General features: G+C 46.5%; 1 protein-coding gene across 15 annotated transcripts; it reads left to right on the top strand.

Moving 5' to 3' along the window:
• Positions 1–533: 533 nt before the first annotated feature.
• LOC147887955 (uncharacterized) lies at positions 534–26,816 on the top strand. Of its 15 annotated transcripts, none has more exons than XM_087393360.1 (16): positions 534–548; positions 696–832; positions 1,000–1,192; positions 1,289–1,423; positions 1,605–1,790; positions 1,968–2,438; positions 2,558–2,679; positions 3,236–3,341; positions 3,461–3,582; positions 4,219–4,324; positions 4,444–4,565; positions 5,200–5,305; positions 5,425–5,546; positions 25,515–25,651; positions 25,730–25,863; positions 26,036–26,816. In XM_087393360.1, the coding sequence occupies exons 6-14, from the start codon at positions 2,351–2,353 to the stop codon at positions 25,539–25,541; spliced, it is 921 nt and encodes a 306-aa protein (XP_087249486.1). In that variant the 5' UTR covers positions 534–548; positions 696–832; positions 1,000–1,192; positions 1,289–1,423; positions 1,605–1,790; positions 1,968–2,350; the 3' UTR covers positions 25,542–25,651; positions 25,730–25,863; positions 26,036–26,816. The 15 variants fall into 15 exon arrangements, with proteins under 15 accessions (XP_087249486.1, XP_087249496.1, XP_087249495.1 ...); XM_087393369.1 differs by lacking the exon at positions 534–548 and having other exon boundaries at positions 563–832; positions 26,036–26,081; positions 26,293–26,816; XM_087393368.1 differs by lacking the exon at positions 534–548 and having other exon boundaries at positions 563–832; positions 26,036–26,081; positions 26,218–26,816.
• The last annotated feature ends 982 nt before the right edge of the window (positions 26,817–27,798 follow it).

Below are 27,798 nucleotides of genomic sequence, written 5' to 3'. Positions count from 1 at the left end.
AGTGATTCTTGTTTTGCTTCACATTTTACATTTGAAGGCTTCACTTGGTTTCTCAACCAGAACTGGAATGCGCATTTTGCATTCTGCCGCCAAAAGTTGGACCTGACCGTCGAAGGTGCCACAAATTTGGTGAGGGTTTATATGTTTTATATGCTTCTTCGCCATCTTTTTCCTTTGCTGAGCCTTATTGTGTGAGAACGGGAAAGTTAGAAGCTTCTTGAGTAGATTAAACTGACTTCGGATCCTTGGGGTTTTTCCCTGCAGGAATTCATAGAGACTAATCAGACACAGCTACTTTTCCCTTTGATGAAGACACAACACGGTACTTAGGAAGTACCTTGACGACAAGCCCAATGTATCTGCTCTTTTCCACACCATAGGAATTCACAAGTCAATTTTTGACCACAACATTGTCCTTTCCAGACTTTTAGCCAAGTGCTACAGCTTTCAAAATGTTTAAACCGATTTCCAAGATTCTACACTGCACACCAGGAAGTTGTGGAAAATGGGCTTGTGGTCACACATCAAATGCTATTAAACATACAAAGGTATTAATGGAATCAAAACAACTAGCAAATTTTGAGTTTTTGCAATGAAGATGCTTTTTATTGAGCTAAACAATTTACTTAGGCAACTGGTGTTTTTATCACCATATTTAGAACCTTGGGCTTTGAAACCTCGCAATGTCTTTTCAGGAATCAGAAGATGAATATTTTATAGCTGTCAATTTGAGGAGACTTTACTAGCTGCAGTTGAATAAATCAGTTTTGAGCGGCAGCTTGTTTGCAGACATGTTGGTCTGCTGGAGAATTGCAGTAACCTTGCTGATAAGGTATGCTCTCAACTAAGATATACTTCTGCATCTCTAATGCTTGAGTGTATCATTGAAGAGGAGTATTAAAATTGGTAAACGTGCTAAATACTATGTTCTCAATATATCTCTTGTTGTAGGCAAGCTCAGGTGTGTCTCAGCTTCATCTCCTCTTTTTTGCATTGTAGGAATTTGCTAGTCAGCTTTTTGGTCATAGCATTGTCCATTTCAGACTTCTAGCAAAGTGCTACAGCTTTTGGAAGATTGACGCCAATCAGAAATATTCTGCAAAGCAGAGTATGAAGTTGATGGAAGATGAGTTTGTCCTCAAGCTCCAAATGGCCATAAAGCAAGCAAGGGTAACATTAGCATTAAAAGATGGTAAAGTGAGTGTTTGCAATGAGAAACTTTTAGAAATTATTAAAGCAAGTAGCAAACCTTAGGATGTTTTAGAGTTCTACGTATTCTGTCTTTCAGGAATTACGAGATGGGATTCAATTTGTCAATCACAGGAGGCTTTACCAGCTGTGTTCAGACTAAGCAGTTTTGAGTGACAGCTTGTTTGAAGACTTGCTGGGTTTGTTGGAGAATTTTGATGATCTTGATAATGAGGTATGCCCTCCCTCGTACATGTGCCAAAATTAACTTATGCAGTTCAAAATACAACCACCACTCTTGAATTCTTGAGGAAGCACATAGGTTTGCTTACAGCTATGATGATTCCTTGCATCTGGGTAGGACAAACATAGCCAAAGATGCAATGCAAAGAATGCTAATTGAGGCTGCCATGCAGGGTACATGGAAAAACCTTTGCGCCTCCCCCTGCCCCCTCTTTGTCTTTCAGGAATTACGAGATGGCATTCTATTTGTCAACCACAGGAGGCTTTACCAGCTGCCTTCAGACAAAGAAGTTTTGAGTGACAGCTTGTTTGAAGACCTGCTGGGTTTGCTGGAGAATTTTGATGATCTTGATAATGAGGTATGCCGTCGAACATATGCCAAAATTAACTTGTGCAGTTCAAAATACAACTACCACTTTTGAATCCCCGAGGAAGCACATAGGTTTGCTGACAGCTATGATGGTTCCTTGCATTTGGGAAGGACAAACATAGCCAAAGATGCAATGCAAAGAAGGCTAATTGAGGCTGCCATGCAGGGTACATGGAAAAACCTTTGGATGCACTCCTCCCCCCCCCCCCCCCCCCCTCCTCTCCCACACCCACACCCACACACCCACCCACCCACCCACACCCACCCACACCCACACCCACACACCACACCCACCCACCCACACATGAAAAAACTTCTGTTCTCATGCCAAAAGTACATCATACATAACATGAAAAATAAGATACCGTGAGTGGATCAACAAAAGACGAGCCAATAAAACACCAAGGTTGAGGTTGAAAATGCCACCTCAAACTTGTGGTGGATTCCAAGAAAAAAGGAAAGCCACTCCACTCCCTGAGGAAGATATTCCTCCTGGCAGAGGCCGAATAGGATGTTGCTTGGTGTTCATAGATCTTTCTCAGAACTCAAATGAGAGGCTGCTGTGACATCTTTGATATCAAAGCACATCAATGTGATGAAACAGCTGAAGTGTTTTGCGTTCAAATTTACAGTGCAGGTAATGTCAGATAAGCAAGTTTTTTTATGTTCTATTGTTAAGCTTGCAGTGTAACCTTATAGATACTTGAAAACATGACATTTGGCGTTTTCAGACGTGTGATACTCTCATATCTGCAGAGCTTATTTTATTGGGAAATCTGTCAACAACTAGGGTTCTACCCCCTGCTCGTCCTTTGAACACATTTCAGAAGATAGGCGTGCTTCTGCAAGTATCCCCAAGTGCTTCCAAATATCCTCAGGTACTCCCAAGTCCTTGCAAAAGAAGGCTAGTTGAAGCTGCCATGTAGGGTACATGAAAAAAGCTTTGTTTTTTATTTTCATGCATAGCATGAAAATCGAAACACCCTAAGTGGTCAATAACCTGACTCATTAAGAAGAGCTAGTAAAACAGGCAAAAAATGCCAGTTCAAACCTATGATGGACTGTGTGAAAAAAGGAAAACCACTGCAATCCGTGAGGAAGATAGTCCACCTGATAGAGGCCGCCTGAGAAGACTCCCGGGGACTGTCCAACGAATCAAAGTGAGAAGAGTTTTAAAAAGATGGTCCTTGGCTGGAGTCATTGAAAGAAATTCACACGAGAAGATAACAAGGCTGAGGAGATGATGCGTAAAATACTTACAGGGTAGAAGACTCCCAGGGACTGTCCAACGAGTCAAAGTGAGAAGAGTTAAAAAAAACGGTCCTTGGCTGTAGTCATTGAAAGAAATTCACACGAGAAGATGATGATGCGTAAAATACTTACAGGGTTAGGTTCTTGTTTTATTTCATCAGTGATGTTACTTGGTGTTCATAGATCTTTCTCAGAACTCAAATGAGAGGCTGCTGTGACTTCTTTGATATCAAAGCACATCAATGTGATGAAACAGCTGAAGTGTTTTGCGTTCAAATTTACAGTGAAGGTAATGTCAGATAAGCAAGTTTTTTTACGTTCTATTGTTAAGCTTGCAGTGTAACCTTATAGATACTTGAAAACATGACATTTGGTATTTTCAGACATGTGATACTCTCATATCTGCAGAGCTTATTTTATTGGGATTTCTGTCAACAACTAGGGTTCTACCCCCTGCTCGTCCTTTGAACACGTTTCAGAAGATAGGCGTGCTTCTGCAAGTATCCCCAAGTGCCTCCAAATATTCTCAGGTACTCCCCAGTCCTTGCAAAAGAAGGCTAGTTGAAGCTGCCATGTAGGGGACATGAAAAAAGCTTTGTTTTTTTTTTTCAATGAAAAACTTCTATTGAGTATGAAAAAAGCAATACTCTGGCAGAAGTACCTCATTCATAGCATGAAAATTAAAACACCCTAAGTGGTGAATAACCTGACTCATTAAGAAGAGCTAGTAAAACACTAAATATGAGGCTAAAAATACCAGTTCAAACCTATGATGGCTTCTGTGTAAAAAGGAAAACCATTGCAATCCGTGAGGAAGATAGTCCACCTGATAGAGGCCGCCTGAGAAGACTCCCGGGGACTGTCCAACCAATCAAAGTGAGAAGAGTTTTAAAAAGACGGTCCTTGGCTGGAGTCATTGAAAGAAATTCACACGAGAAGATAACAAGGCTGAGGAGATGATGCGTAAAATACTTACAGGGTTAGAAGACTCCCGGGGACTGTCCAACGAATCAAAGTGAGAAGAGTTCTAAAAAAACGGTCCTTGGTTGGAGTCATTGAAAGAAATTCACACGAGAAGATAACAAGGCTGAGGAGATGATGCGTAAAATACTTACAGGGTTAGGTTCTTGTTTTGTTTCATCAGTGATGTTGCTTGGTGTTCATAGATCTTTCTCAGAACTCAAATGAGAGGCTGCTGTGACATCTTTGATATCAAAGCACATCAATGTGATGAAACAGCTAAAGTGTTTTGTGTTCAAATTTACAGTGAAGGTAATGTCAGATAAGGAATTTTTTTTACGTTCTATTGTTAAGCTTGCAGTGTAACCTCATAGATACTTGAAAACATGATATTTGGCATTTTCAGACGTGTGGTACTCTCATATCTGCAGAGCTTATTTTATTGGGAAATCTGTCAACAACTAGGGTTCTACCCCCTGCTCGTCCTTTGAACACGTTTCAGAAGATAGGCGTGCTTCTGCAAGTATCCCCAAGTGCTTCCGAATATCCTCAGGTACTCCCAAGTCCTTGCAAAAGAAGGTTAGTTGAAGCTGCCATGTAGGGTACATGAAAAAAGCTTTGTTTTTTTTTTCAATGAAAAACTTCTACTGAGTATGAAAAAAGCAGTACTCTGGCAGAAGTACCTCATGCATAGCATGAAAATCAAAACACCCTAAGTGGTGAATAAACTGACTCATTAAGAAGAGCTACTAAAACACTAAATTTGAGGCTAAAAATGCGAGTTCAAACCTATGATGGACTGTGAAAAAAGGAAAACCACTGCAATCCGTGAGGAAGATAGTCCACCTGATAGAGGCCGCCTGAAAAGACTCCTTGGGACTGTCGAACGAATCGAAGTGAGAAGAGTTTTAAAAAGACGGTCCTCGGCTGGAGTCATTGAAAGAAATTCACAGGAGAAGATAACAAGGCTGAGGAGATGATGCATAAAATAATTACAGGGTTAGAAGACTCCCGGGGATTGTCCAACGAATCAATGTGAGAAGAGTTCTAAAAAAACGGTCCTTGGCTGGAGTCATTGAAAGAAATTCACATGAGAAGATAACAAGGCTGGGGAGATGATGCGTAAAATACTTAACAGGGTTAGGTTCTTGTTTTATTTCATCAGTGATGTTGCTTGGTGTTCATAGATCTTTCTCAGAACTCAAATGAGAGGCTGCTGTGACATCTTTGATATCAAAGCACATCAATGTGATGAAACAGCTGAAGTGTTTTGCGTTCAAATTTACAGTGAAGGTAACGTCAGATAAGCAAGTTTTTTTACGTTCTATTGTTAAGCTTGGAGTGTAACCTCATAGATACTTGAAAACATGACATTTGGCATTTTCAGACGTGTGATACTCTCATATCTGCAGAGCTGATTTTATTGGGAAATCTGTCAACAACTAGGGTTCTACTCCGTGCTTGTCCTTTGAACACGTTTCAGAAGATAGGCGTGCTTCTGCAAGTGTCCCCAAGTGCTTCCAAATATTCTCAGGTACTCCCAAGTCCTTGCAAAAGAAGGTTAGTTGAAGCTGCCATGTAGGGTACATGAAAAAAGCTTTGTTTTTTTTTTTCAATGAAGAACTTCTACTGAGTATGAAAAAAGCAGTACTCTGGCAGAAGTACCTCATGCATAGCATGAAAATCAAAACACCCTAAGTGGTCAATAACGTGACTCATTAAGAAGAGCTAGTAAAACACTAAATTTGAGGCTAAAAATGCCAGTTCAAAGCTATGATGGACTGTGTGAAAAAAGGAAAACCACTGCAATCCGTGAGGAAGATAGTCCACCTGATAGAGGCCGCTTGAGAAGACTCCCTGGGACTGTCGAACGAATTGAAGTGAGAAGAGTTTTAAAAAGACGGTCCTTGGCTGGAGTCATTGAAAGAAATTCACACGAGAAGATAACAAGGCTGAGGAGATGATGCATAAAATAATTACAGGGTTAGAAGACTCCCGGGGACTGTCCAATGAATCAAAGTGAGAAGAGTTTTAAAAAAACGGTCCTTGGCTGGAGTCATTGAAAGAAATTCACACGAGAAGATAACAAGGCTGAGGAGATGATGCGTAAAATACTTACAGGGTTAGGTTCTTGTTTTATTTCATCAGTGATGGATGGTGATGATGTAGATATTGCCTTATATTTCTATGCTATTTGTAAAGGTCCTTGATCCTGCTTTCATGTCAATTGTTTTTATTATGTATGGTGCTGTGTTTTATGCATTACAGGGTTAGATTCTTGTTTTATTTATCTAATCAGTGATGTATGGTGATCATCCATATAGTGCTTTATATTTCTGTGGCTATAGTCCCTCTATCTGCCTTTATCCATGTATCTTCTCCCTTTTATCTGTGTCTCCTTGGTGTCTTTTGCCTTTGCTCTATGTACCGGTATCCCTGTATTAGAACCATTATGAAGCTGATGACAATGTACCTGTTAAAAAACAGAAGGAAAGAATCACTCAAACCTCCAGCCAAGATCTCTCCCGCTCTTGCAACACTCAACTCAGATAACTGATCACAGATACAATACTCACTCAGAGAAAACTTAGACAGAGAGAGAATATATTCATCCACCGGATGGTGGGCAGAAAACTGGCTCCAGGGGAGCAATACAAAACTCAGCCAAGTGCTGAGGAGAACTGAAGGAACTCTCTCTGTCAGAAGATACCAGATCTGAGTGCACAGCACAGCCTATGACTGAGGCTTTCTGTCCTGCACTGGATACCAGAATGGAGAGAAGTGTGGGCCTTTTATAGGCACTGCCCAGGCCTTCTGGTCTGGCCGACCAGCAGGGTCGGTCCCCTGTTTGGTGACCGACCAGAACAGTCTGGAAATCCGACCAGGGTCGGCCCTGGTCGGTGGCCCTGGTTGGGCCGACTGGCCCTGCCACAGGCCCCTATAAAAGGGTGCCCTGTGCAGCCAGTCCATAGGACTATGTATGCTTCTAGGGAGGCAAAGGGCCCCCCCCAATTCACTGCTGTTTGCAGACAGCAGCCAGCCCGTGTGCTGGTTGCCAACTCTGTTTGCCTGGGTCTCTCTTTCCCATCCCTCCTTACTCTCACTGCCCCTTGTCCCCACAAAACGGGGGCTCACAGGTGGGCACAGTGAGTCTCTAACACCCCCCCTCAATGTCACAACTGTGGGCCAATCCCCATGTGTTTGATGAGGTGCTCCATCTGTTCTCGAGGGAGTGCCTTCGTGAAGAGGTCGGACAAGTTGTCGGCGGTCGGGCAGTAGATAAGCTCGATCACGTCATCGATGATGAGCTCTCGAACAAAATGGTAATGAACTTCGATGTGTTTGGTCCGCGCATGGTACACTGGATTCTTGGCAATAGCTATGCAACTCTGATTGTCGCACATCAGCATTGTCGCATCCTCCTGACACACGTCCATGTCCTCCAGAATCCACCTCAACCACAGTGTCTCACAAGCTGCTGTACACGCGGCTCTGTACTCTGCCTCTGTAGATGAAAGAGACACTGTGGGTTGCTTCTTACTTAGCCAAGAGATGGCACCAGATGCAAGTAAGAAACAATATCCTGTCGTCGATCATCTGGTGTCCACATCACCTGCCCAATCACTGTCACAGAACCCGCCTAGTTCGATGCCTTTGGTGTAGGTGATCCCAAAGGTGCAAGTACCCTTCAGATACCTCAGCACTCGTAAACCTGCATCCCAATGACTCTTCCTGGTAGAAGCAGAGAACTGGCATAATAGCCCAACTGCATAACAAATATCAGGGCCAGTATTGGTAAGGTAAAGCAAACTTCCTACCAATCGTCGACACAAGGGAGTATCAACCGGCTGAGATGTGTCGTGAACACTTAGCTTAAGCCCGACCTCCATGGGAGTTAATGCTGTTCTGCAATCCTCCATCTGAAATCTCTTCAAAATTTCTCTGCAATACTTCTCCTGTGAAATGAAGATCCTGTCTTTGGCCTGCTTTACTTCAATCCCAAGGAAGTAATGTAATAACCCAAGGTCAGTCATCTCAAACTCAGACATGAGTAGCTCCTTGACCTGTGAAATCTTCTTGACATGATCACCTGTCAAGATAAGATCATCAACATAGAGGATGAGTACCAATCGCAATCCCTTCTCAATGAACAAGTAAAGGTTTGCCTCAGAAGGACTCCGACTGAGCCCTATCTTCTGAAAGAATATATCAATCCTTTGGTACCAAGCTCTGGGGGCCTGTTTCAGCCCGTATAACGCCTTCTTCAACCTGTAGACCTTTAATGGGGACACTGGATCTCGAAAGCCCGGTGGCTGCTCCATGTATACCTCCTCCTCCAGGGTTCCATTAAGGAATGCGGACTTCACATCCATTTGAAAAATAGGCCACTGGAATTGGGCAGCAAGGGCAATCACTGTCCGGATAGTAACCATGCGGGCTGTGGGAGCAAAAGTTTCATCAAAATCCATGCCTTCAGTTTGAGCAAAACCTTTCACTACTAACCTTGCTTTATACTTATCCAAGCTGCCGTCGGATTTGTATTTAAGTTTGTATACCCACTTAGTGCTGATGACTTTCCGTCGCAGGGGCCTGGCCACTAAGTCCCATGTATGGTTCTTCAGGATAGCATCCATCTCTGCCTGCATAGCAGCCTGCCATTCTGGATTGTCCTTTGCCTCCTCGAAGGTTCTTGGCTCATCAATCTGAGCCACCAAAGCAAAATTCACGGATGGGGCCTTTTGAAGACGTTGAGACCGTCGCAATCCGGAACTGCTACTCTCAGGTAATGAGGTGACCCGAGACTCTTCCAATGTCCGGAGGTACCATTGGGGCAACCTTTTCTGCTTCTTTGTGGGAGGAGGAACGGGAACTTCTTCTGGAACATCCTGCTCTTCCTGAGTATCTTGTGGAATATCAGCTTTTGATTTGGTAACCTCTTGAATGGTCAACCTGGGACGGGGTGGGATCGGGGGTTGAACAATCTCCTCCTCCTCCTCAATCTGAGGCTCCTCCTGGGGTTCAGGTTCTTTTTCCACGAAGAAAACATCCCGACTGATGAGTATTTGCTTCTTTACTGGGTCGAAGAGGCAGTAGGCCTTGGATTCTTCACTATACCCAACAAAGATACATTGTCTGCTCCGGGAATCAAGCTTGGTCTTGTCTTCCTTGTGCACATGCACCCATGCGTTAGAACCAAAAATGCGGAGATGAGTGATAGAGGGCTTCTTACCATAAAATGCCTCATATGGAGTCTTGTCCTTGACGGCCTTCGTCTTGGTCCGGTTGAGAATGTGTACGGCTGTATTGATAGCTTCACTCCAATAGGCTTTAGAAAGATTCCTCCCTCGGAGCATAGCAAGCCCTGTCTCGGTGGTGGTTCTATGCTTTCTCTCAGCTACCCCGTTTTGCTGAGAAGTATGTGCCGTGGTGAGTTGTCGCTTGATCCCATGCTTGCGACAAAATGTGTTGAACTCACTTGAGGTGAATTCTCCCCCCCTGTCTGTGCGGAATGTCTTGACATCCTCCCCTGTCTCCTTTTCAACTCTAGCCTTCCAGTCTTTGAATTTCTCAAAAGCCTGAGACTTTTTAGCCAAACAATATACCCAAGTCATTCTACTGAAATCATCCACAAAGAGAAGTGAATACCTGGATCCTGCCCACGATGCTGTAGACATTGGACCACAAATGTCGGCATGAACCAACTCAAGTGGTTTGCTGGCCTGAAACGAAGCCTCTTGTGGGAACTTATCCCTGTGCTGCTTGCCTTCTAGACAAGCCCTACAGACATCATCCTTGCCTGTAATTGGTGGAAGTCCATCCACCATCTTCGACTTTGACATTTCAGCCAAGATTCCATAGCTGACGTGACCGAAGCGCTCATGCCAAAGTTTGGACTTTCCGTGATCGTTATGAACCAACATTGCACTGAGACGGTACAGTCCATTCTCTTCAACACCCTGAGCCACCATCTGCCCATTTCCTTTGGATGTCACGGTGACCTTGCCATCTTGAAAAAGAACTGCCATGTTGTTTTTGTCCATCTGACTTACAGATAGTAAATTCTTGCAAAGGTCGGGTACATAAAGTACTCCAGAGATATCCTTCTCCTCACCCGCAGTGGTAATGAAAGGAATGCTACCGATGCCCTTCACAGGACATGTCCGGCTATCCCCGACAGAAACTTTGGAATCCGGGTGTGTACTTTCCATGGTTTTGAACCAAGTCCTTCTGTTGGACATGTGCTTAGAAGCATCGCTGTCAACATACCAACCCTCTTTACCTTCACTAACTGCATAAGCTGAACAATGTTCACTGAGTAAGAATAACTGTCCAGTTGTCACATTGGCAGAATCACTCTTAGGCTCTTCTTTGTTTTTGGCTTCTCTTTTTCGCTTTTGATCCGCCTTCTTCTTCCGGCATTCTTTGGCAGAGTGGCCAAGCTTTTCACAGTAAAAGCACTTCATTTTCTTCTTACGTTCAGCGTCCTCTGATTTCTTGGAATCCTTTGGCTTGCCTTTTCCAGGCTTGTCTTTGGCAACCAATGCCTTTTCGTCGGTTTGCGTAAAGAGTTTCTCTCGAGCCTCCTCCTGAAGCAGGAGTGGACCAAGCTCCTCAAAGGTGATTGGCTTAGTCCGTTGACCCGCAGTGACCGTAGTCACAAAACTTTTGAAACTCCGTGGCAACTTGTGGAGTGTGAGTAATGCTAATTGACTCGTGTCCACCTTCTGACCAACCGCTGCGAGCTGGTCCCGCACAACTTTCACCTTTGTCACATGATCATGCACACTATCACCCTCATTCATATCAAGATTATAAAGCTGATGCTGAAGTGTAATGATACGAGCTGTATTATCGGTTTCATACAGCTCCTTCAGTATGGCCCACGCCTCTGAAGACATCTCTGCCAACTGGATATGAGGAATCACAGCATCTGCTGTCGTGCCTATAAGCATTGCTAAGGCTTGAGCATCCCTCTCCTCCCATGCACAGAGTTCATCCGCATCTGCTTCAGCTAGAACTTCACCTCTTTTGTCCACAAGGTCCTCCGGCTTTTCTTCGGTCCCATTCACAATCTTCCACAACCTCCGTGCCAACAGATGGCTTCGGATCTTGACTTTCCAGATTGGAAAGTTCGTTCCATCGAGCTTTCCAGCTTCACCGAAATTAGGGATAAATGAAGAAGGAAGATGACTGGAGAAGGAGGAAGGACGAGCAATGGATGTAGAGGCTTCTGATCGCTGATCCATCTCGGTGAATAGCAAAAACTGAATAACTGAAACAGAAATAAATGAACTGACCTTCTGTACTAGCCTGAGCTGAAAACAGAGTTGCCTTACTACCAAGGAACTCCTTCCTTTAGAGAGTGTTTTGATGAGGAAGAGTCGAGAGCCTATGGCTCTGATACCATGTTAAAAAACAGAAGGAAAGAATCACTCAAACCTCCAGCCAAGATCTCTCCCGCTCTTGCAACACTCAACTCAGATAACTGATCACAGATACAATACTCACTCAGAGAAAACTTAGACAGAGAGAGAATATATTCATCCACCGGATGGTGGGCAGAAAACTGGCTCCAGGGGAGCAATACAAAACTCAGCCAAGTGCTGAGGAGAACTGAAGGAACTCTTTCTGTCAGAAGATACCAGATCTGAGTGCACAGCACAGCCTATGACTGAGGCTTTCTGTCCTGCACTGGATACCAGAATGGAGAGAAGTGTGGGCCTTTTATAGGCACTGCCCAGGCCTTCTGGTCTGGCTGACCAGCAAGGTCGGTCCCCTGACTGGTGACCGACCAGAACAGTCTGGAAATCCGACCAGGGTCGGCCCTGGTCGGTGGCCCTGGTTGGGCCGACTGGCCCTGCCACAGGCCCCTATAAAAGGGTGCCCTGTGCAGCCAGTCCATAGGACTATGTATGCTTCTAGGGAGGCAAAGGGCCCCCCCCAATTCACTGCTGTTTGCAGACAGCAGCCAGCCCGTGTGCTGGTTGCCAACTCTGTTTGCCTGGGTCTCTCTTTCCCATCCCTCCTTACTCTCACTGCCCCTTGTCCCCACAAAACGGGGGCTCACAGGTGGGCACAGTGAGTCTCTAACAGTACCATCGTTGGATCTGTTCACCGAATGCTTCTGTAATCTCATGATCGAGTTGATAGGTGAATATGTTTCTGTTGTGCTATAACTGTGCTATCAAACCTGTAAAGCATTATGTGCAAGAAAGAATAACAAAGTACAATCATTCCCTTTCAGGAATCATCTGCTTGGGATGAATATCTTAGTCTTTTTTTAAATTTTCTTATAGATGAATATTTTCTAATATTCTCTGCAGTTGGTGATCTTGTCCATGAGCATCCAAAAATTGAGCAGCTCACATAGCCAAATGGCACTCATTGTCATTGTCAGGATGTAAGTATCCACTGATGGAATCATTCAACGTGGGATTGTAGGGAATATGAGTGGTAACAATACAGCACTGCTCTTGCAGGGTCTGAAAAGGAGGCCGGCTGAGCAGGCTTTTGGATTCTTAGGGGTTTTCATGGGATACCATAGTTATTATCCCATTGATATTGTTTGGAAGTAAATGAAGGCCAATGACCATGAAAGTATTAGCCTTCTCCTTTCTTTCTCTCTTATGTTCTTTTAAATTCTAACACCTAAGGAAACCAGCAGTGACAAGGTCTCTGCTGTTAGAAAAGAGAGAGTGTGAGAGCAAGAGAGCTGAACGTAGTGCTTGCAATAGAAGAAGTGAGTAATACAAGAAGTGGGATAGGTTTTGTCTAAGTGACAACCTTATCCTTCACTAACCGTAGTTAGTGAACTAATTGTGGTTAGGGGGAAAAACCTCTAAATAAGGGAAAAGTGCCCCTAACCTACTTATTACATTACATTGGTCATCGCTGAATTATAATAATAATTCTAACACTCCCTGTAGTGCCAATGTCATGTACAAGGAAATGATCAATCACCAAAAGGAGATAAGTTCAGGGCACTGCGAAATGCCTCAAACTTTTCACGTGGAAGTGCTTTGGTGAAGATGTCTACAACATTGTCATGTGTTGACACAGAGATCATACTGATCTCTCCTGCATGCAACTTCTCTCTGACATAGTGATAGTGAACCTCAATGTGCTTCGTGCGAGCATGAAACACAGGATTCTTTGCCATTGCTATAGCACTCTGACTATCAGTGAGAATCGGAGAAGGACCCTCCAATGAAAGATGAAGATCAGCAAACAAACGACGCAGCCAAACACATTCAACTGTCGCTGTGAAAGCTGCCCTGTACTCAGCTTCACATGAGGAGGTAGCCACTGTAGACTGTTTCTTGCTCAACCAAGAAATGCAAGCATGTCCTAGAAAGAAACAATTCCCACTAGTGGACTGCCTAGTATCATAGTCTCCAGCCCAATCTGAGTCACTGTAAGCATGCATCTGCAAGTCATCCCCCCTGGGAAACATTAAGCCAAAAGACTACCTTGCAAGTAACGGAAGATGCGTTTTACAGCCTGCCAATGCATAATCTTTGGGCTGTGCATATACCTGCTCACCTGAGAAACTGAAAACTGAATATCAGGTCGTGTATTGCAGAGATAAATGAGGCATCCAACAGCCTGACTATTATTTTTTTTTTCGAAAAAACAGTGCTAATTATATTACTTCGAGAACAAGATACAAAAAAGGTCAGCTTGTAGAAGACGGGCTGCGTTCACAAATCGGACACAGCCCTAAAAGATAACAAAATAAATCACTCTCTCACGGCGGGCTAAGGCGAGTGTGAATGAATAGCCATCGGGGTGGTGAGTAGCGCCACCGAAGGCCCTGCGAAGTCTGCTCGAAGAAGAGGCCCTGAGTGTTCCAAGCCCAGAGGAAGCGTCTCCGCTTCTCTTGACCGGACCGGGAATCTCCCTGAATCTGGTCCCACTGGCCTCTGAGGGTATGAATAATCTCGCACCAAATATCAGTCATGATCTGGGCAGTCGATAAGGAGGTGCCACCGAGGATCTGCGCACAACGCGAGGTCCAAATGTGCCATCCTGCTATGCTGCTAATAATCTCCCAGACTGGCTGCCTCTCCTGAACTCCTGTATCCACCTCTGCTAGGTGCTGCGGGATACCCTCGAGCGGCCCCCATGTACCCTGTGTGATAAGGAAAGTGGGGTCCTGCTGGCATGCCTCGAATAAGTGATGTAGACCAGGTGCGGTGCTGCACCAACAGAACACGCCCCACGTGATCAAGCCTAGCTCTGGTGCTGCGCGAGTGAGAATCCCGAAAGTCCACCTCCACACTTCCTGGGCGCGAGTGCAGCTCCATAGGCAGTGTTTTGGTGACTCCTCAACCTCATGGCAGATCTGACAGCGTCCGTCCTGGCCTATCTGTCTCAACCAGCTCCCCACCGGAAGACCTTTGTGGGCGAGAAGCCACAGGAAGTAGGAGATCTTCCGCGGCCGCCAGCTCTCCCACAAGGCCTTCCAGAAGGCCTGCAAAAAGAATCTGGAAATACCCTGTGCATACCAGCTGGGCCGCTGGGTGGGGGGGCGGCTCTGCATCCTCCCAAGAACTCGCCTGCCCAAAGTCGTGCTGTAGGCAAAGAAGGAGGTCGGCCCCTGTCCTGTCACAATCTCTGGCCAACTCCACTCTCCTGGGTCCCAATCAAGCTCTGACAAGGCCCGCCCCTCCCAGAGCCAGAGTCGCCAAAGCTGCATCTGATCCTGCTCAATGCTAGGATCGGTACGCCAGACCTTCCCCAAAAGGCCTACGATCCGAACCCTCTGCCATGGGAGTAGGGGGTCGATGAGTGCATCCTCTCTCCTGAGTCGTCCATCCCCCATAACCGCGAAGAAGGAAATAGAGGAGTCGTCCAAACGTCCTGTGACCACCAGTGGGATGCCACGGGGGGTGAACTGTCCCAGCCAACGGTCGTCACCAGGCATGAGGATCTGAGGCTCAGGTGGAACCAACCAATCAGCTGGGATCGCGCCGTCGATCTCTGTGCGTCTCGCCTGGGTTCCACGTGCACCTCCAACTGCGTCTGCGAGATCAGCCGTCTCCAAATGTCTGTACGTGTCCCTCCAAACTCGAAGGGACCGGGCTGGCCCCCTCATCCAACCATCCCACCTGATATGTGATCTCTCCCCCAACTGAAGGCCCTCGGCATCTCTGACCTGATCATTCCAGATAAGCGGCTGGCGATCGATCTCCTCCTGACAGCGGGGAGGGGACTGAATGAGACTGAGGCGGAGCCGCCTCCAAACCATGAGGAGGCTACGAACGAGTGGGGAACGGGGCTGAGTGAGCGGGGCGGAAGTGAAGATTCACCTGAGGGACGGGAGCCACTCTCCACCTCGGCGCGGGACACAAGAACCGACCCCCTGCTGAAGTAGCATCTTCCACGTCTGCCCCCCGGGGTCAAACCGCGGATGACTAACTTGCCTAACAAGGCCTGACTCTGCAGCTCTGGATCGATGACTCCCAGGCCTCCCTCAGCCTGCGGAAGAATAACTGTCTGCCAAGCAACCCTGGCTCTGGTATCTCTGAGGCCATCCTCCCCGGACCAAAGGAAGTTCCGAACCAGCCTCCTAAGCTGTGCCACACTGGATCTCGAGAAACACCAACAGGAAGCCACATACCAAGCCGTGGCAAGGAGGACTTGGTTGACTACCAAGGCCCGACCTGCAAGGGAAAGCTTAGCAGTGCTCCAGAAAGCGAGCTTCCGTCGGATGGAATCTAGCACCGGGAGAAACTGCTGAGCTGGCGTGATGTCCAGGCCGACCTGGAAACCCAAGTATCTAGCTGTCTGTCCCCGCGGGATCCACCTGAAACCCAAAAACCTCCCCCACTGAGAACGCGCCCCGGGGTCTGTGAGAAAACCAACTGATTTGTTCCAGTTGATTTTCGCACCAGCAGCCGAACAGAAGACCTCCAGGGCCATCCTCACCCTCTCCAGCATCAACTCATCGTCCTGGAAAACAGGGCTGTGTCATCCGCGTACTCCGAGTCCAAGAGCTCCGTGTCCTCCCGGAGGGGAAGGCGAACACCCCTGATCCCTGTAGACCGCGCCCGAAGGTAGTAAGTCATAGCCTCGGCGAAGAAGAGAAACAGGTAAGGAGCAAGGGGGCAGCCCTGACGCACTGATCTCTCCAAGCTAAAACACTCACCCATCCGGCCTCCAATGATGACTCTGCTAGAAGCTGTCCTGTACAAAGCTGAAATACCCTGAATCCAACGTGCTGGGAAACCTAGCCGCTCTAGAGTCCCCTCCAGAAAGGACCAGTCCACCCGATCGTAGGCCTTCTCAAAGTCGAGAAGTAGGATGGCAAGGTGTGATCCGCTGTGCTGAGCCCATTCCGCCGCCTCTGAAAAGGTGAAGACATTATCCAGGATACTGCGATCCTGGACAAAGCCTGTCTGAGTGTCATGAATGAGATCTGGAAGTAGAGGCCAAACTCTGGCGCTGATCATCTTGGCGAGGATTTTGTAGGCAGTGGTAAGGAGAGTGATCGGGCGCCACTGACGGATCTCCTGTCTATCTCCTCCCTTCGGGATGAGGCAAATCAGTCCCGAGGAGAGGCTCTCTGGCATATAACCGCTGCTGAAAATCCTCTGAAGAGGTGCTAGGAGGGGCTGATGGATCTGGTCCCAGAAGGAGGTGAAGAATGCCCGGGATAGCCCATTTTCACCTGGGCACTTCTGTCCATCGATGGCCATTAAGGCCTCCAACATCTCTTCCGTGGTAAACGGTGCCAACAACGTCGCCTGCATGCTAGGCTGGACCAAGGAAGGAGTGTGTCTCCACACCTCCTCACGGGCACGACGAGTACGAGGAGCAAGCGGCTCCTGCTGGAAAAGGGTCCTGTAGAAGTCGGTGGCCAATCCCAAGACCTCTCCCGGATCCGTAACGATGTGTCCCTCCGCTGACCTGAGACTCCGAAGCTGATCACCTGCAGCTCTCTGGCCATGTGTCCCGAAGAACTCCCTGCACATCCGGTCACCCTTCCGAGCCCAGAAGGAGAGAGAGGCGTGATAGGAAAACTCTGAGCGACGCTGGAGTGTCTCCTCAAGAAGGGCTCTGGCTCGAAGGGCCTGGATCCGAAGCTCCTCCGAGCCCGGGGATGCCTGCTGAAGCCGCTGAATGGAGGCGAGGTCCCTCCGAAGAGCTCTCTCTCTACCCCACCACTCCTGTCGAACCTGTAGGGCTGCGAGCTGGCAGATCTGGCTGGACTCCTGCAAAGCCTGCGCCACCGAATCAACCAGATCCGCGCACTCGCCCCAGTCTCTATCCCAAAGACTGCAAATACTGCTGCGCACGTCCACCCTCGAGAAAATGGAGTCGGGAATCCGGCATGAGCGGGGGGGAAGGGCCTGAGCTGCCGAATCTAATGATAAGAGCATAGGCGCATGGTCGGAGAGTGTCGTCCCTGGAACTATACCGGCCTGACCGCCTCTGCTGATGGCCCAATCACTAACAAAAAATCTATCCAGCCTCTCCAGGAGTCTGCCTCCTTCCCTGCGGAAGCCCCACGAGAAGTCCAAGCTCCCGTGCCAACGCCGGAAGGACGGGTCTCGCCAACAGTCCCTTCCACCTGTCGCAAAGATAAAAGAGTCCCAAGCGGACTGCTCTGCCTGAGACATACCTGTAAACTCCGGTCCTCTGCCCTGCTGGTCCTCCAAGGTCTCCAAATTGTTGAAGTCACCTCCAACAATCCAGGAATCCATGTCTGGGAGAATCCCTGTAAGTGTCCTCCAGAAGGTGGCTCTACAACGGAGATCTGTGGGAGCATAAATGTTGAGGATTCCAACTCTGGAGCCCTCCAATTCCAGGCCTACCCAAAGGGCACGACCTGGAATCAACGTGCCATGACCGAAAACTCCCTGGGCTAGTTGCTCTCCCACGGAAGTACAGACACCACCACTCCTCCCCAGTGCGCCGATCGAGGGCTCCCAATAAGTGTGAGAGCGACCAGGGAGAATCTTCCCGCATCTACGGGAGTGAGCCGCCGAAAGCTTGTGCTCCTGGAGCAGAAGTACATCCAAACGACCAATCACTGCTGGCTGAAGTTCCTGTCTCAAAATGAGCTTCCTAGGACCACGGGTGCCAGAAGAGTGAAACCCGTTCACATTCTAGGATACGAGGTGTAGGCTCATGGTGAGGACTGGGAGGCAGCGAACAACTGTCTGCTCGCGGTCGAGGTCGAAGAAGAAGCTGACATCTCGGAGTGGATGCGCTGGCGCTTATGGGAAGGTTTGGAGGGGGAGGCGGGGTCGTCCTGCCCGTCCTTCAACACCTTCAGCAAAGGCGAGAGGCCTTTGGTACCATGAACGAAAGCTTTCTCGAGCCAGCTCGAGATCTCTGAGGTGGACATCCCGTAGAAGGCACGGAGTTTCTGAGGAGTCCAGGCTCTGACATCTTGGGGGAGGGGCCAAGACAGGGGGGGCCTGAGGATCACAATCAGTCTGAATCGTTTGGCGGCGCAGCGCCACCGCAGGCGCACGTCACCCTCGGACCACTGAGTCTCGAGAAGCTGCCCACCGGACGGGCCTATCCAGGAGCAAATCTGAGCATGCGTCTGCTCCCTGAGAGCCTCCCAGACCGAGTCGTCTGTCCAGGTCTCGGTGCCGTCGCTAAGGAACGTGAAAGCAAAGCTAGGGCCATCCCTAGGTGCCAAGGCGGCTATCTTCCCATCTGCCCCCTTTGTGGAGCAGGAATATACTGATGTCAAGGCAAGCAGGGAAGGTCCCGAGGTCGGCCACATCCAAGTAGTCCCAGGGGCCAGATCTGTAAAAGTCGCGGGGGAGCTCTCTCTCCTGCAGCTAAGGCCCGTCAGAGTCTGCCACTGAGGGGCTAGCGGACGGAGAAGCCTGCTCCAGTGGTGGTGTAGACTCAGGGTGTCCTGCCAGCGGAGGGGGAGGGGGAGGAGGTTGGGGAATAGGCAGCTCAGACTCCTCAGGGGCGGCTAGCGGAGGAGAAGAAGGAGGGGGAGCGGGGGCTGTCCTCGGCTGAGGAACCGTCGGAGCAGCTAGCTCTGCGGGAGAGCTGAAAGAGGCGGGGGGGGGGGGAGGGATGGGGCTGCATCTGGAGCTGGGGCTGAGAAGGAGGGGGAGAAGACTGAGGAGGACGAGGGGGCTGAAGCTGCGGGTCGGGAGACATGGGGTGCAGTTGGGGGATGGGCTGGGGCTGAAAGGGAAGAGGCTGGGGAGAGGAAGAGAGGGGGACCTGAGGCTGTGGAGGATGGGCTATCGTCGAAGAAGATGCTCTCCCATGTCCCTGGGGCAGCTGCCTGTCGGGTCTCTGAGGTGGTGCAGCTACAGGTTGGGTAACCTCTGCCTCCTTGCCTTTATCTGAAATCTTCTTGTTCTTTCCTCTTGTTCTTTCCTCTCTGAGGTGCAGCTACAGCCTGACTATAGAGTGTGACATCAACTGATTCACCCGCATCATCCATTGTAAGCTTCAGCCCCAGCTCCATGGGAGTGGACATAGGCTTGCAATCATGCATGTTGAATCTGTCCAAGAGCTTTTGAACATACTTGGACTGAGACATAACAATGCCACGTTTCTCTTGAATAAATTGGATCCCCAAAAAGAAATGTAACAAGCCCAAGTCTGACATATCAAATGTAGCTTTCAATTGGGCCTTGAAATCTGTAATTACTTCCTCATTTGATCCGGTGAGCAGCATGTCATCTACATAAAGAATGATGACCAGAATATCCCCCCCATCCTTCTTGATGTAGAGGGTGCTCTCAATTGGACTATTGTGCAGCCCCTTGCTGGTCAGAAAGGCATCAATTTTGGCATACCATGCACGTGGGGCTTGTTTCAGCCCATACAAAGCTTTATTCAGCTTGCATACCTGAAGTGCATTTCTTGAAATTTCAACGCCCGGAGGTTGTTTGACATAAACCTCTTCCAACAAGTCTCCATTAAGGAAAGCTGTTTTAATGTCCAACTGATGAACATTCCATTCAAAATTTGCAGCCATGGCTATAACTGACCTGATGGTGGTCATCCTGGATGTAGGAGCAAAAGTCTCCTCATAATCTATGCCTTTTTTGTGAGCATATCCTTTTGCAACCAACCTTGCCTTGTACCGATCAATGGACCCATCTGGCTTTCTTTTGACTTTGAAAACCCACCGTGTACCTATGGCATTTTTACCTGGTGGCAAATCCACAACATCCCAAGTCTGATTTTTATGAATGGACTGCAACTCATCGTGCATGGCATTCATCCAATGCACATTATCTTTTGCTTCTTCAAATGTCTCAGGCTCCTCCTCATCAAGAAGAGTACCTGCATAAGCTGATTCAACAGAATGAGCTCCCTCCATGTGCCTTACTGCACTACGAGTTCTGCCAGGCAATGGAGCTTCAAGCCTACTCTCCCTGAGAGTTTGAAGCAACCAATGCAGGACTGTTTTGGCTGCGTGTATCTCTTGAATTTCTTGGCTGACAACTTCATCCACACCCTGAGGTTGTACCAATTCAGCTAGGGGCTGAATCTGTACTTGTGGAGCTGGCAGAGGTTGCTGTAAATTCTGATTTTCAGCGGGGGAACCAAATGTTATAGGAAGCATCCCCTCAAACACATCATGTGAAGAGGCCGGAATCTGAAATTCAGCATTTGTATGTGCAGAATTTTCAGAGAATATGACGTCTCTACTCACAAAAATCTTGCGTGTAGCAGGATTGTAGAGACGATAGCCTTTGCTTTGTGAACTATATCCCACAAAAATGCATTTTAGTGCCTTATCTGACAACTTGTGTCTGAACTCCACATGCACGTGGGCATATGCAACACAACCAAAAACTCTGAAGTGGTCCACTGAAGGCTTTCTCTCATGCCATGTCTCATAGGGAGTGATTGTCTTCAAAGCCTTTGTAGGAGCTTGATTTAAAATATAGTTTGCACACATGAGGCCTTCCAGCCAAAACCTGTGAGGCAACTTCTTACTTGTGAGCATGCATCTATCCATTTCCATGGCGGTGTGATTCTTTCGCTCAGCTTTGCCATTCTGTTGAGGTGTAAGCCTTGTTGGAATCGGAGTCCTAGTGTGTGTGGTCCTAGAGTTTTAGGAGTGTCCTACAGTTGTGTGAGTGTGAAGAGTCTTGAGGCCACTTGTGCCACCTCATGTGGTAGGTGTGATTCCTCCTCTAGATTATAGGATCTAGATTCTCTTGTGTGTGACCTCATCTATGAGGTGTTAGTGTGGGAAGATAAGGCTTGCCCAGCCTATAAATGAGGCTATGTACTTGCTATTATAACACAATCTATCAACATCAGTTCGTGCCTCAGCTCTTGTCTCTAACTTGTGATTGAGTGTCTCTCACCCTCTCCTCATTTTCAACAGTTGGTATCAGAGCAGGTCTTCCTTGACTGAGCCTTGTCTCTGTGATAACATTACCGTATGTCTCCACCGCTCGTCAAGATGTAAGAGAAAGGTGCATAGATCCGGAGACGTGTCTTGGATAAGCGACAAAAAGTCACGCGGCGAGCATGAAGCTGGCTGTGGCCATCGACTCGCATGTTGCCATCTCCACGATGCTGACCAGTAGGCCGTTCCAGTTATGCCCATTGCTACTGCCGCCTCTCAGCTCTCCTCTCTTTCTGTTGAAATACGTTTGCGATCGTTTGCCTCGCTTGTCTTAGTTGATGAAAGCTCGTCCTCACGACGGAGCCTGCCTGATTATCGGACTAATTCACGCTATTCCAGGAAAAATTACCTTCTCAAGTTCTTCCGTCAACGCAGAAGCTACAGTCGCTGAAGACTGCAACACGAGGGTTTTTGTGGAGGTTTGGCAGTGGTTTGAACCGATACTGATGGCTTAAATATGCGGCAGAGATTCATGCGTCAGTCAGATATAATTAGCTGCCTTGCCATCGCTATGATTCGTAGCAAAGTTCTTTGCCTGCTTGGAAAATCCGACTAAAAACTCTCTATCTATTCTATCATCGTTCTGAGTATTGAAATATAAGACCTGATTACGCTACATCATCAGCTGGGTCTTCGTCATCGTCAGATCGTGTGTATGATACGTTTCTGTTCAACCACGGAGTTCATTTCAACAATGTCGTGGGAGTTCTCCAACAACATTTCGCTTATTGTTTTGGGATCAATGTCCACAATCTGAAATCTCTCTCAGGCAACAGCACGAAGGCAGAAATTGCAGATTTGCTCTTTCAGTTCGTGGGTTCACTCTTGCGGTCTAGATCTTGCTACAACCGGTACTATTCTGCAACAAATTGGGTGTACTATCTATTGTTTGCAAACATACATTGATTTTACTTCCTTACCCAGAATTGAAGCCTCAGGCATGTAAAATTTGGGGCTTTTTTGCAAAATTTGAGTAAACATTGTAAGGGATTTAGACACTGGCTGTAATAACAGCTAAGACCTTCCCACCAATGGATAGCATAAAAAACTCCTCGTTCATCGAGAAATTCTCAGGGAGCAATTTCCCAACTTGGCAGACGAAACTCCGGCTTCTTCTTATGCGAGAAGGGATATGGAATATCACCAATGGCAAGGAGCCAAAACCCCAAAGTGATGATGCTAGAATCAGTTGGTGGGAGAACCAAAATGATAAAGCAATGGCTATCATTGGCCTAGCTTTAGCTGACAACCTTATCCACCATGTGGATTTTGATAAGACTGCAAATGACGTTTGGGAAAAATTAGAGAATTTGTTTGGAAATAAGATCAATAATTCCAAAGTCTTTCTCAAACAAAAACTCTTCAAGCTCAAGATGAAGGAAAGTGAAACCCTCAATGAACACTTGAGCAATCTTGGATCAATTCTCCAACAATTATCTGCCATCCGAGCCATTGTTGAAGATGATGATCAAGTTGCTGTACTTCTCTCAAGTATTGAAGACATTTCCAAGTACAATGAGATCCTTGCTGTCCTAAGAGTCAGCCGCAATATGAGCTTTAAGGATATGGTAGCTCATCTCATTGATGAGGACCGTAGGTTTACAGAGAAAGCAGAATCTTCCTTTGAATCTGGCAAAGCATTCTTTCTCAAGAATAAGCCCAAGAAGAAAGGAAAACCTCTTAAATGTAATTACTGTCAGAAGCTTGGCCATCTAGAGGATCGTTGCTTCAAGAAGATGGCAAAGGTACAAGCCAAAGAACATGCCAATCTGGTTGCGGAGCAGAGTGAGGACGAAGACGATGAAGCTACACCTTCTGGACCTGAGGAACAAGCCTGCACTGTTGCTGTTTCTGATCTATCCCTCCATGAGGTGATAGATGAAGAGTGGGCTTTTTAGAGTCATGTGTGTGTAAGGTACTCTGCCTTGGGTAGTCCCCCTAAAATGATGTAATATTTGTCATTTTGTGTGCCTTGTCCTAAAAAAGGCTCCACTTATTTCCATGTACCCAGTTAGGAGACAGGGGGGTTGTTATGTCTTTCCTTTATCAAGCCTGGCCGAGTTCTAGGATGTTGGTGTACTCCCTAGTTCTATGAGTTGGTCATGCATCCATGTTCAGATTTGAGTCTCTGATCACGTTGACACCTAAGCCATGAGAGTGCTTGGTTCAACCTCTGAATTATGCTCAGTTGTTAGCCTCTGAAATTGCCTGGGATGCACAGTCTGGATGATGTCATAGGTTCTCACCCTAGCTCTGAAGGGGGGTTTGTTGGAATCGGAGTCCTAGTGTGTGTGGTCCTAGAGTCCTAGGAGTGTCCTACAGTTGTGTGAGTGTAAAGAGTCTTGAGGCCACTTGTGCCACCTCATGTGGTAGGTGTGATTCCTCCTCTAGATTATAGGATCTAGATTCTCTTGTGTGTGACCTCATCTATGAGGTGTCAGTGTGGGAAGATAAGGCTTGCCCAGCCTATAAATGAGGCTATGTACTTGCTATGATAACACAATCTATCAACATCAGTTTGTGCCTCAGCTCTTGTCTCTAACCTGTGATTGAGTGTCTCTCACCCTCTCCTCATTTTCAACAAGCCTCACTGTAAGCTGATGCATAATGCATTTTTCTTTCAAAAATGTCTCAAATTCATGAGACATGTACTCCCCCCCTCGATCTGTGCGAAGTGTCTGCACCTTGAGTCTTGTCTCATTTTCAACCATAGCCACAAAGTGTTTGAAATGCATAAACACTTCTGATTTTGCCTCGAGACCATATGGCATAGACCCAAGTATAGTTGGTAAAGTCATCTATGAATGTAACAAAATAGAGATAACCCCCAAAAGCAGGTGTCCTCATGGGACCGCAGACATCACTGTGAATAAGCTGCAATTTTGTTGTAGCTTCCAGTGCACCATGCTTCTTGAAGGGAAGCCTATGCATTTTGCCAAGAATGCAACCTTCACATGCATGAGGAGGAGGCGACTCCAAAGGAGGTAATGCATCAACCATATCATGCCTCTGAAGTGTCATTAAGCTGCCATAGCTCATGTGCCCATACCTGGCATGCCATAACTCCGCATTGTGCATCGCAGCAGTGGGAGTGCTAACTGATAATGCAAGATGGGATCTTTTTTCATATAAATCAAGCTGAAAAAGACCCCGATACAAAGTGCCAGACAACCTCAAAGCATATTCATTTTCTTTGTCTCTGACTGCACACTTGTCATCATAAAAAACAACCTGAAATCCTCCTCTATTGAGTGAGGACACTGAAAGCAAATTCTTCTTTATACCTAGCACATAGAGTACATCTGAAATTCTGGAAAAAGTGCCATCAGTGGATGTGAGAATAATATCTCCCATTCCACACACTGAATAAGAATAATTATTTGCACAAGTGACTTTCCTCTTGGTGGGTGAAGAATGAGAGTTACAAACAGATTTTTCTTGGAAGTGACGTGCTTTGAAGCACCACTATCAAAATACCAAGTATGTAGTGTCTCATCAACACTGAAAGAGCATTCATCCTTTGAGGGATCGTAACTGCAAGTGAAAAAAGCATATGGGTCATCATCATTAGTAGCTGTAGTATCTCAATTACCCACTAAAAAATCTGAAGTGCTAGGTTTTGTCTCGGTGACAAAACCTTATTGACACTGCCAAGATTCTTACTGTTGTGAAACTTGTCATGTACATGGATCCCAAGAAAGGGCAATCTCTGATGTCTGTCAGCTTCATCTTCTCTTTTTCGCATTGAAGGTCTTAGCTTTGTCCATTCCAGACTTTAGCCAAGTGCTACAGCTTTTGGATGATTCAAGCTATTTTGCACACTATATGAAGTTGACGGACGATGATTTTGTCCTCAAGCTTTGAATGGCCATAAAGCAAGCATTGGATATAAATATGTGAGTGTTTGCAATGGGAAACTTTTAATCGAACCAATTATTAAAGCAAGCAACTCTGGCTTTCAATTTGACAATTTCTTGCAGGTGCCAAGATTAATTTGTGCGTGTTGTTGCTCTAGTATATCTTTAATTTAAGGGAAAGGATTGCTAAATATCTGATTTTTGGCTCTGTGAAAAAGTTTAGTGCTTATTGCAGATGAAGCAAGCTTTCTCTAAGCAATATGTTGTGTGGTGTTTGAAGTTAATAGATCCCTCAGAAGTCAGGTGAGGCTCGCATGTCCTCTTTGATATTAAGACACACGAATCTCATCAAACAGCTTGAATGTTGTGCCATCAAAGTTCCACAGAAGGCAATGCCATAGCCTTTTATGCAGCACGGTGAGTTTTTTTACGTTCTACGTTAAGTTTGTTGCAGTCTACTTTGTAACCTTATAAACATGACGTTTGACATTTCAGATATGTGATACTCTCTCATGTGGACGTATTTTAGTGAAGCAAAGCTACCATAACTAAACTTCACTCTCACAGGGCTTCTGCGCCCCTATGCTGGCAATTTGAAAACTTCTTGGAAGACAGGATTAATTCTGCAGGTACTCGTAAGCAACCTGCTTCCAAACATCCCTCTGGGTCACACACACACACACACGCACACTTTTTTTTGGTGAAATCCATTTCACGCACGCGTGCACGCGATGAATGGCATGCTGTGTATGGAGTATTCATCTCCTTGTTCATTCACCTATGAGTGTTCTTGTGCCGCAGGTGGGCAATGGAGAACATTGTGAGCAACCTAGAGCGGAGAACACAGGTGGGCAACGGAGAACACATTGTAAACATCGTGAGAACGTAGAATATTGTGAGCAACCTAGAGCGGTCGTCACATCAACTTCTTAGGATAGAGTGGGAAAATCTCTCATTGGATTTTGTACTGGAATCTGGAGCAGGTGTCGGCAACTGCTCTGGCTGCTGTGATCTCTCTCTGTTGGGCTTCACTGATTGATTCTCGGATATCTTTTCAGATTGATTCGCTGATTGATTCTCGGATATCTGTTGGGCTCAGATTTCCCAACAGAAGCTCAGGAAAAGGAGACAAAGCAAGGGGATATCTTTATGTCGTGGAATGGAATGATCTGCTGATGGCGCTCTAGGAACATTGGTTCGTCTTCTTAAGGAAACCATATTTCTCCAGGTTTTAAATACCAGATGCTTACTTCCAGAGGTGCTCTTGGGGATCACCCGAGTCTACTTGGAGGGCTGATGATCACCACCACATCATCCTTTCCGGGCTGGATGGAATTAAGAATGCTTCTCTAAACAAGAGAAATTAAGAATGCTTCTATCAACAAGAGGCACGAGGTGCCCCTCCCATTGCCCTAGATTGTTTTGGGTAAATGTCTTAGCGTGATCGAGTAAAAGTCAATCTTAGCAAAGTCCGGTTTAGACCCGGAAGGTCCTCGTTGCTATAGCTTGCCCCTAGTGCGGCAGTGCTAACAAATTTCTGATATAATTTGGGCATGCATTTTGTAACAAGGGTTGAATTTATCCAACAGCTTTACAATTCACACCTTCATAGAAGGGTACACTCGGCTCTCCTTTCAATGCATGCAAACTTTCTAGTTGCCATTCATCTATTTAAAAGTTGCTTCTACACGCAATGGCTCATGAACATTGTTTCCTCTTGTGTTTGCTAATGATATTAGATTAACTATGATTGATTAAAGAAGTTGCTACTTTTTAACAAAGCCAAAGAATGGAAAGTTGGCTCATTTCTTGTCAACTAAGAATGATATTCACTACCTATGCTAGCTTTGAGCTACCTCAAAACTCATACATAGGTGCCTCCCCCATCATCACATCCGACAAGTGTGCGTGCGCGTGTATGTGCGAACTAATTTTTTTGATGACAATACTAATGGCATTCACCACCCATACTTCCCTTGTGCTACGTCAGAACTTTGAAATGACGGGCAGACATTTAAATAATCAAACTCGAGTGTCCCTGCACCTTGATAATAGAAACATGTGGGTGTGCCCATTTTTTGATGATGTTACAAATGACAATCGCCATCTACTTTGCATTTGCCCGATCTCGAAACTTTAGATGATGTTGAGAGAGAGTGGGGGAGAGAGAAACCCAATGGTTCAAGTCTCCAAGAGATTTGACCATGTTTTCCAAAATGAGAAGCCTAGAAACCCTTATAAAATGAGCATCAAACTAGATCTTAAGGGAGATTCAAAGATATGGTTGCAAGGCAACTTGTTAACTATCTAATTCCATTGGAGCATTGATAGCACCATAAGAAATGTAGATGCTATTTGGCCATTATAAGAGGAACTACTCCCATCTTCAAAGAAATCATGTTTCCCATCAATTATGGGTGCTTTGATAGTTGGGCATGTCTCAGTAGTGAGTAGGGACCAAATCACCATAGGAGCAAAATATTAAGCCATAGAGTCTATCCCATTTAATAATGATTGGCACATAGGATCTAACTTCTTAGCATATGGCCACTTAAGCAAATCAA

The sequence above is a fragment of the Dipteris shenzhenensis genome, chromosome 22, assembly GCF_047967505.1.
Source record: "Dipteris shenzhenensis isolate YYH24624 ecotype China chromosome 22, Dip_SZ_1.0, whole genome shotgun sequence".
Taxonomy (NCBI): Eukaryota; Viridiplantae; Streptophyta; class Polypodiopsida; order Gleicheniales; family Dipteridaceae; genus Dipteris; species Dipteris shenzhenensis.
This window is presented reverse-complemented; position numbering and strand designations above follow the sequence as displayed.

What these genes read in the sequence shown, in the direction of transcription:
- LOC147887955 (XM_087393360.1), top strand. Translation starts at nt 2,351, where the DNA reads ATGAGAGGCTGCTGTGACATCTTTGATATCAAAGCACATCAATGTGAT. An exon ending in CGTTCAAATTTACAGTGCAG is followed by an intron (nt 2,439 to 2,557) that starts GTAATGTCAGAT and finishes TCATATCTGCAG; the next exon opens with AGCTTATTTTATTGGGAAAT. An exon ending in CGTTCAAATTTACAGTGAAG is followed by an intron (nt 3,342 to 3,460) that starts GTAATGTCAGAT and finishes TCATATCTGCAG; the next exon opens with AGCTTATTTTATTGGGATTT.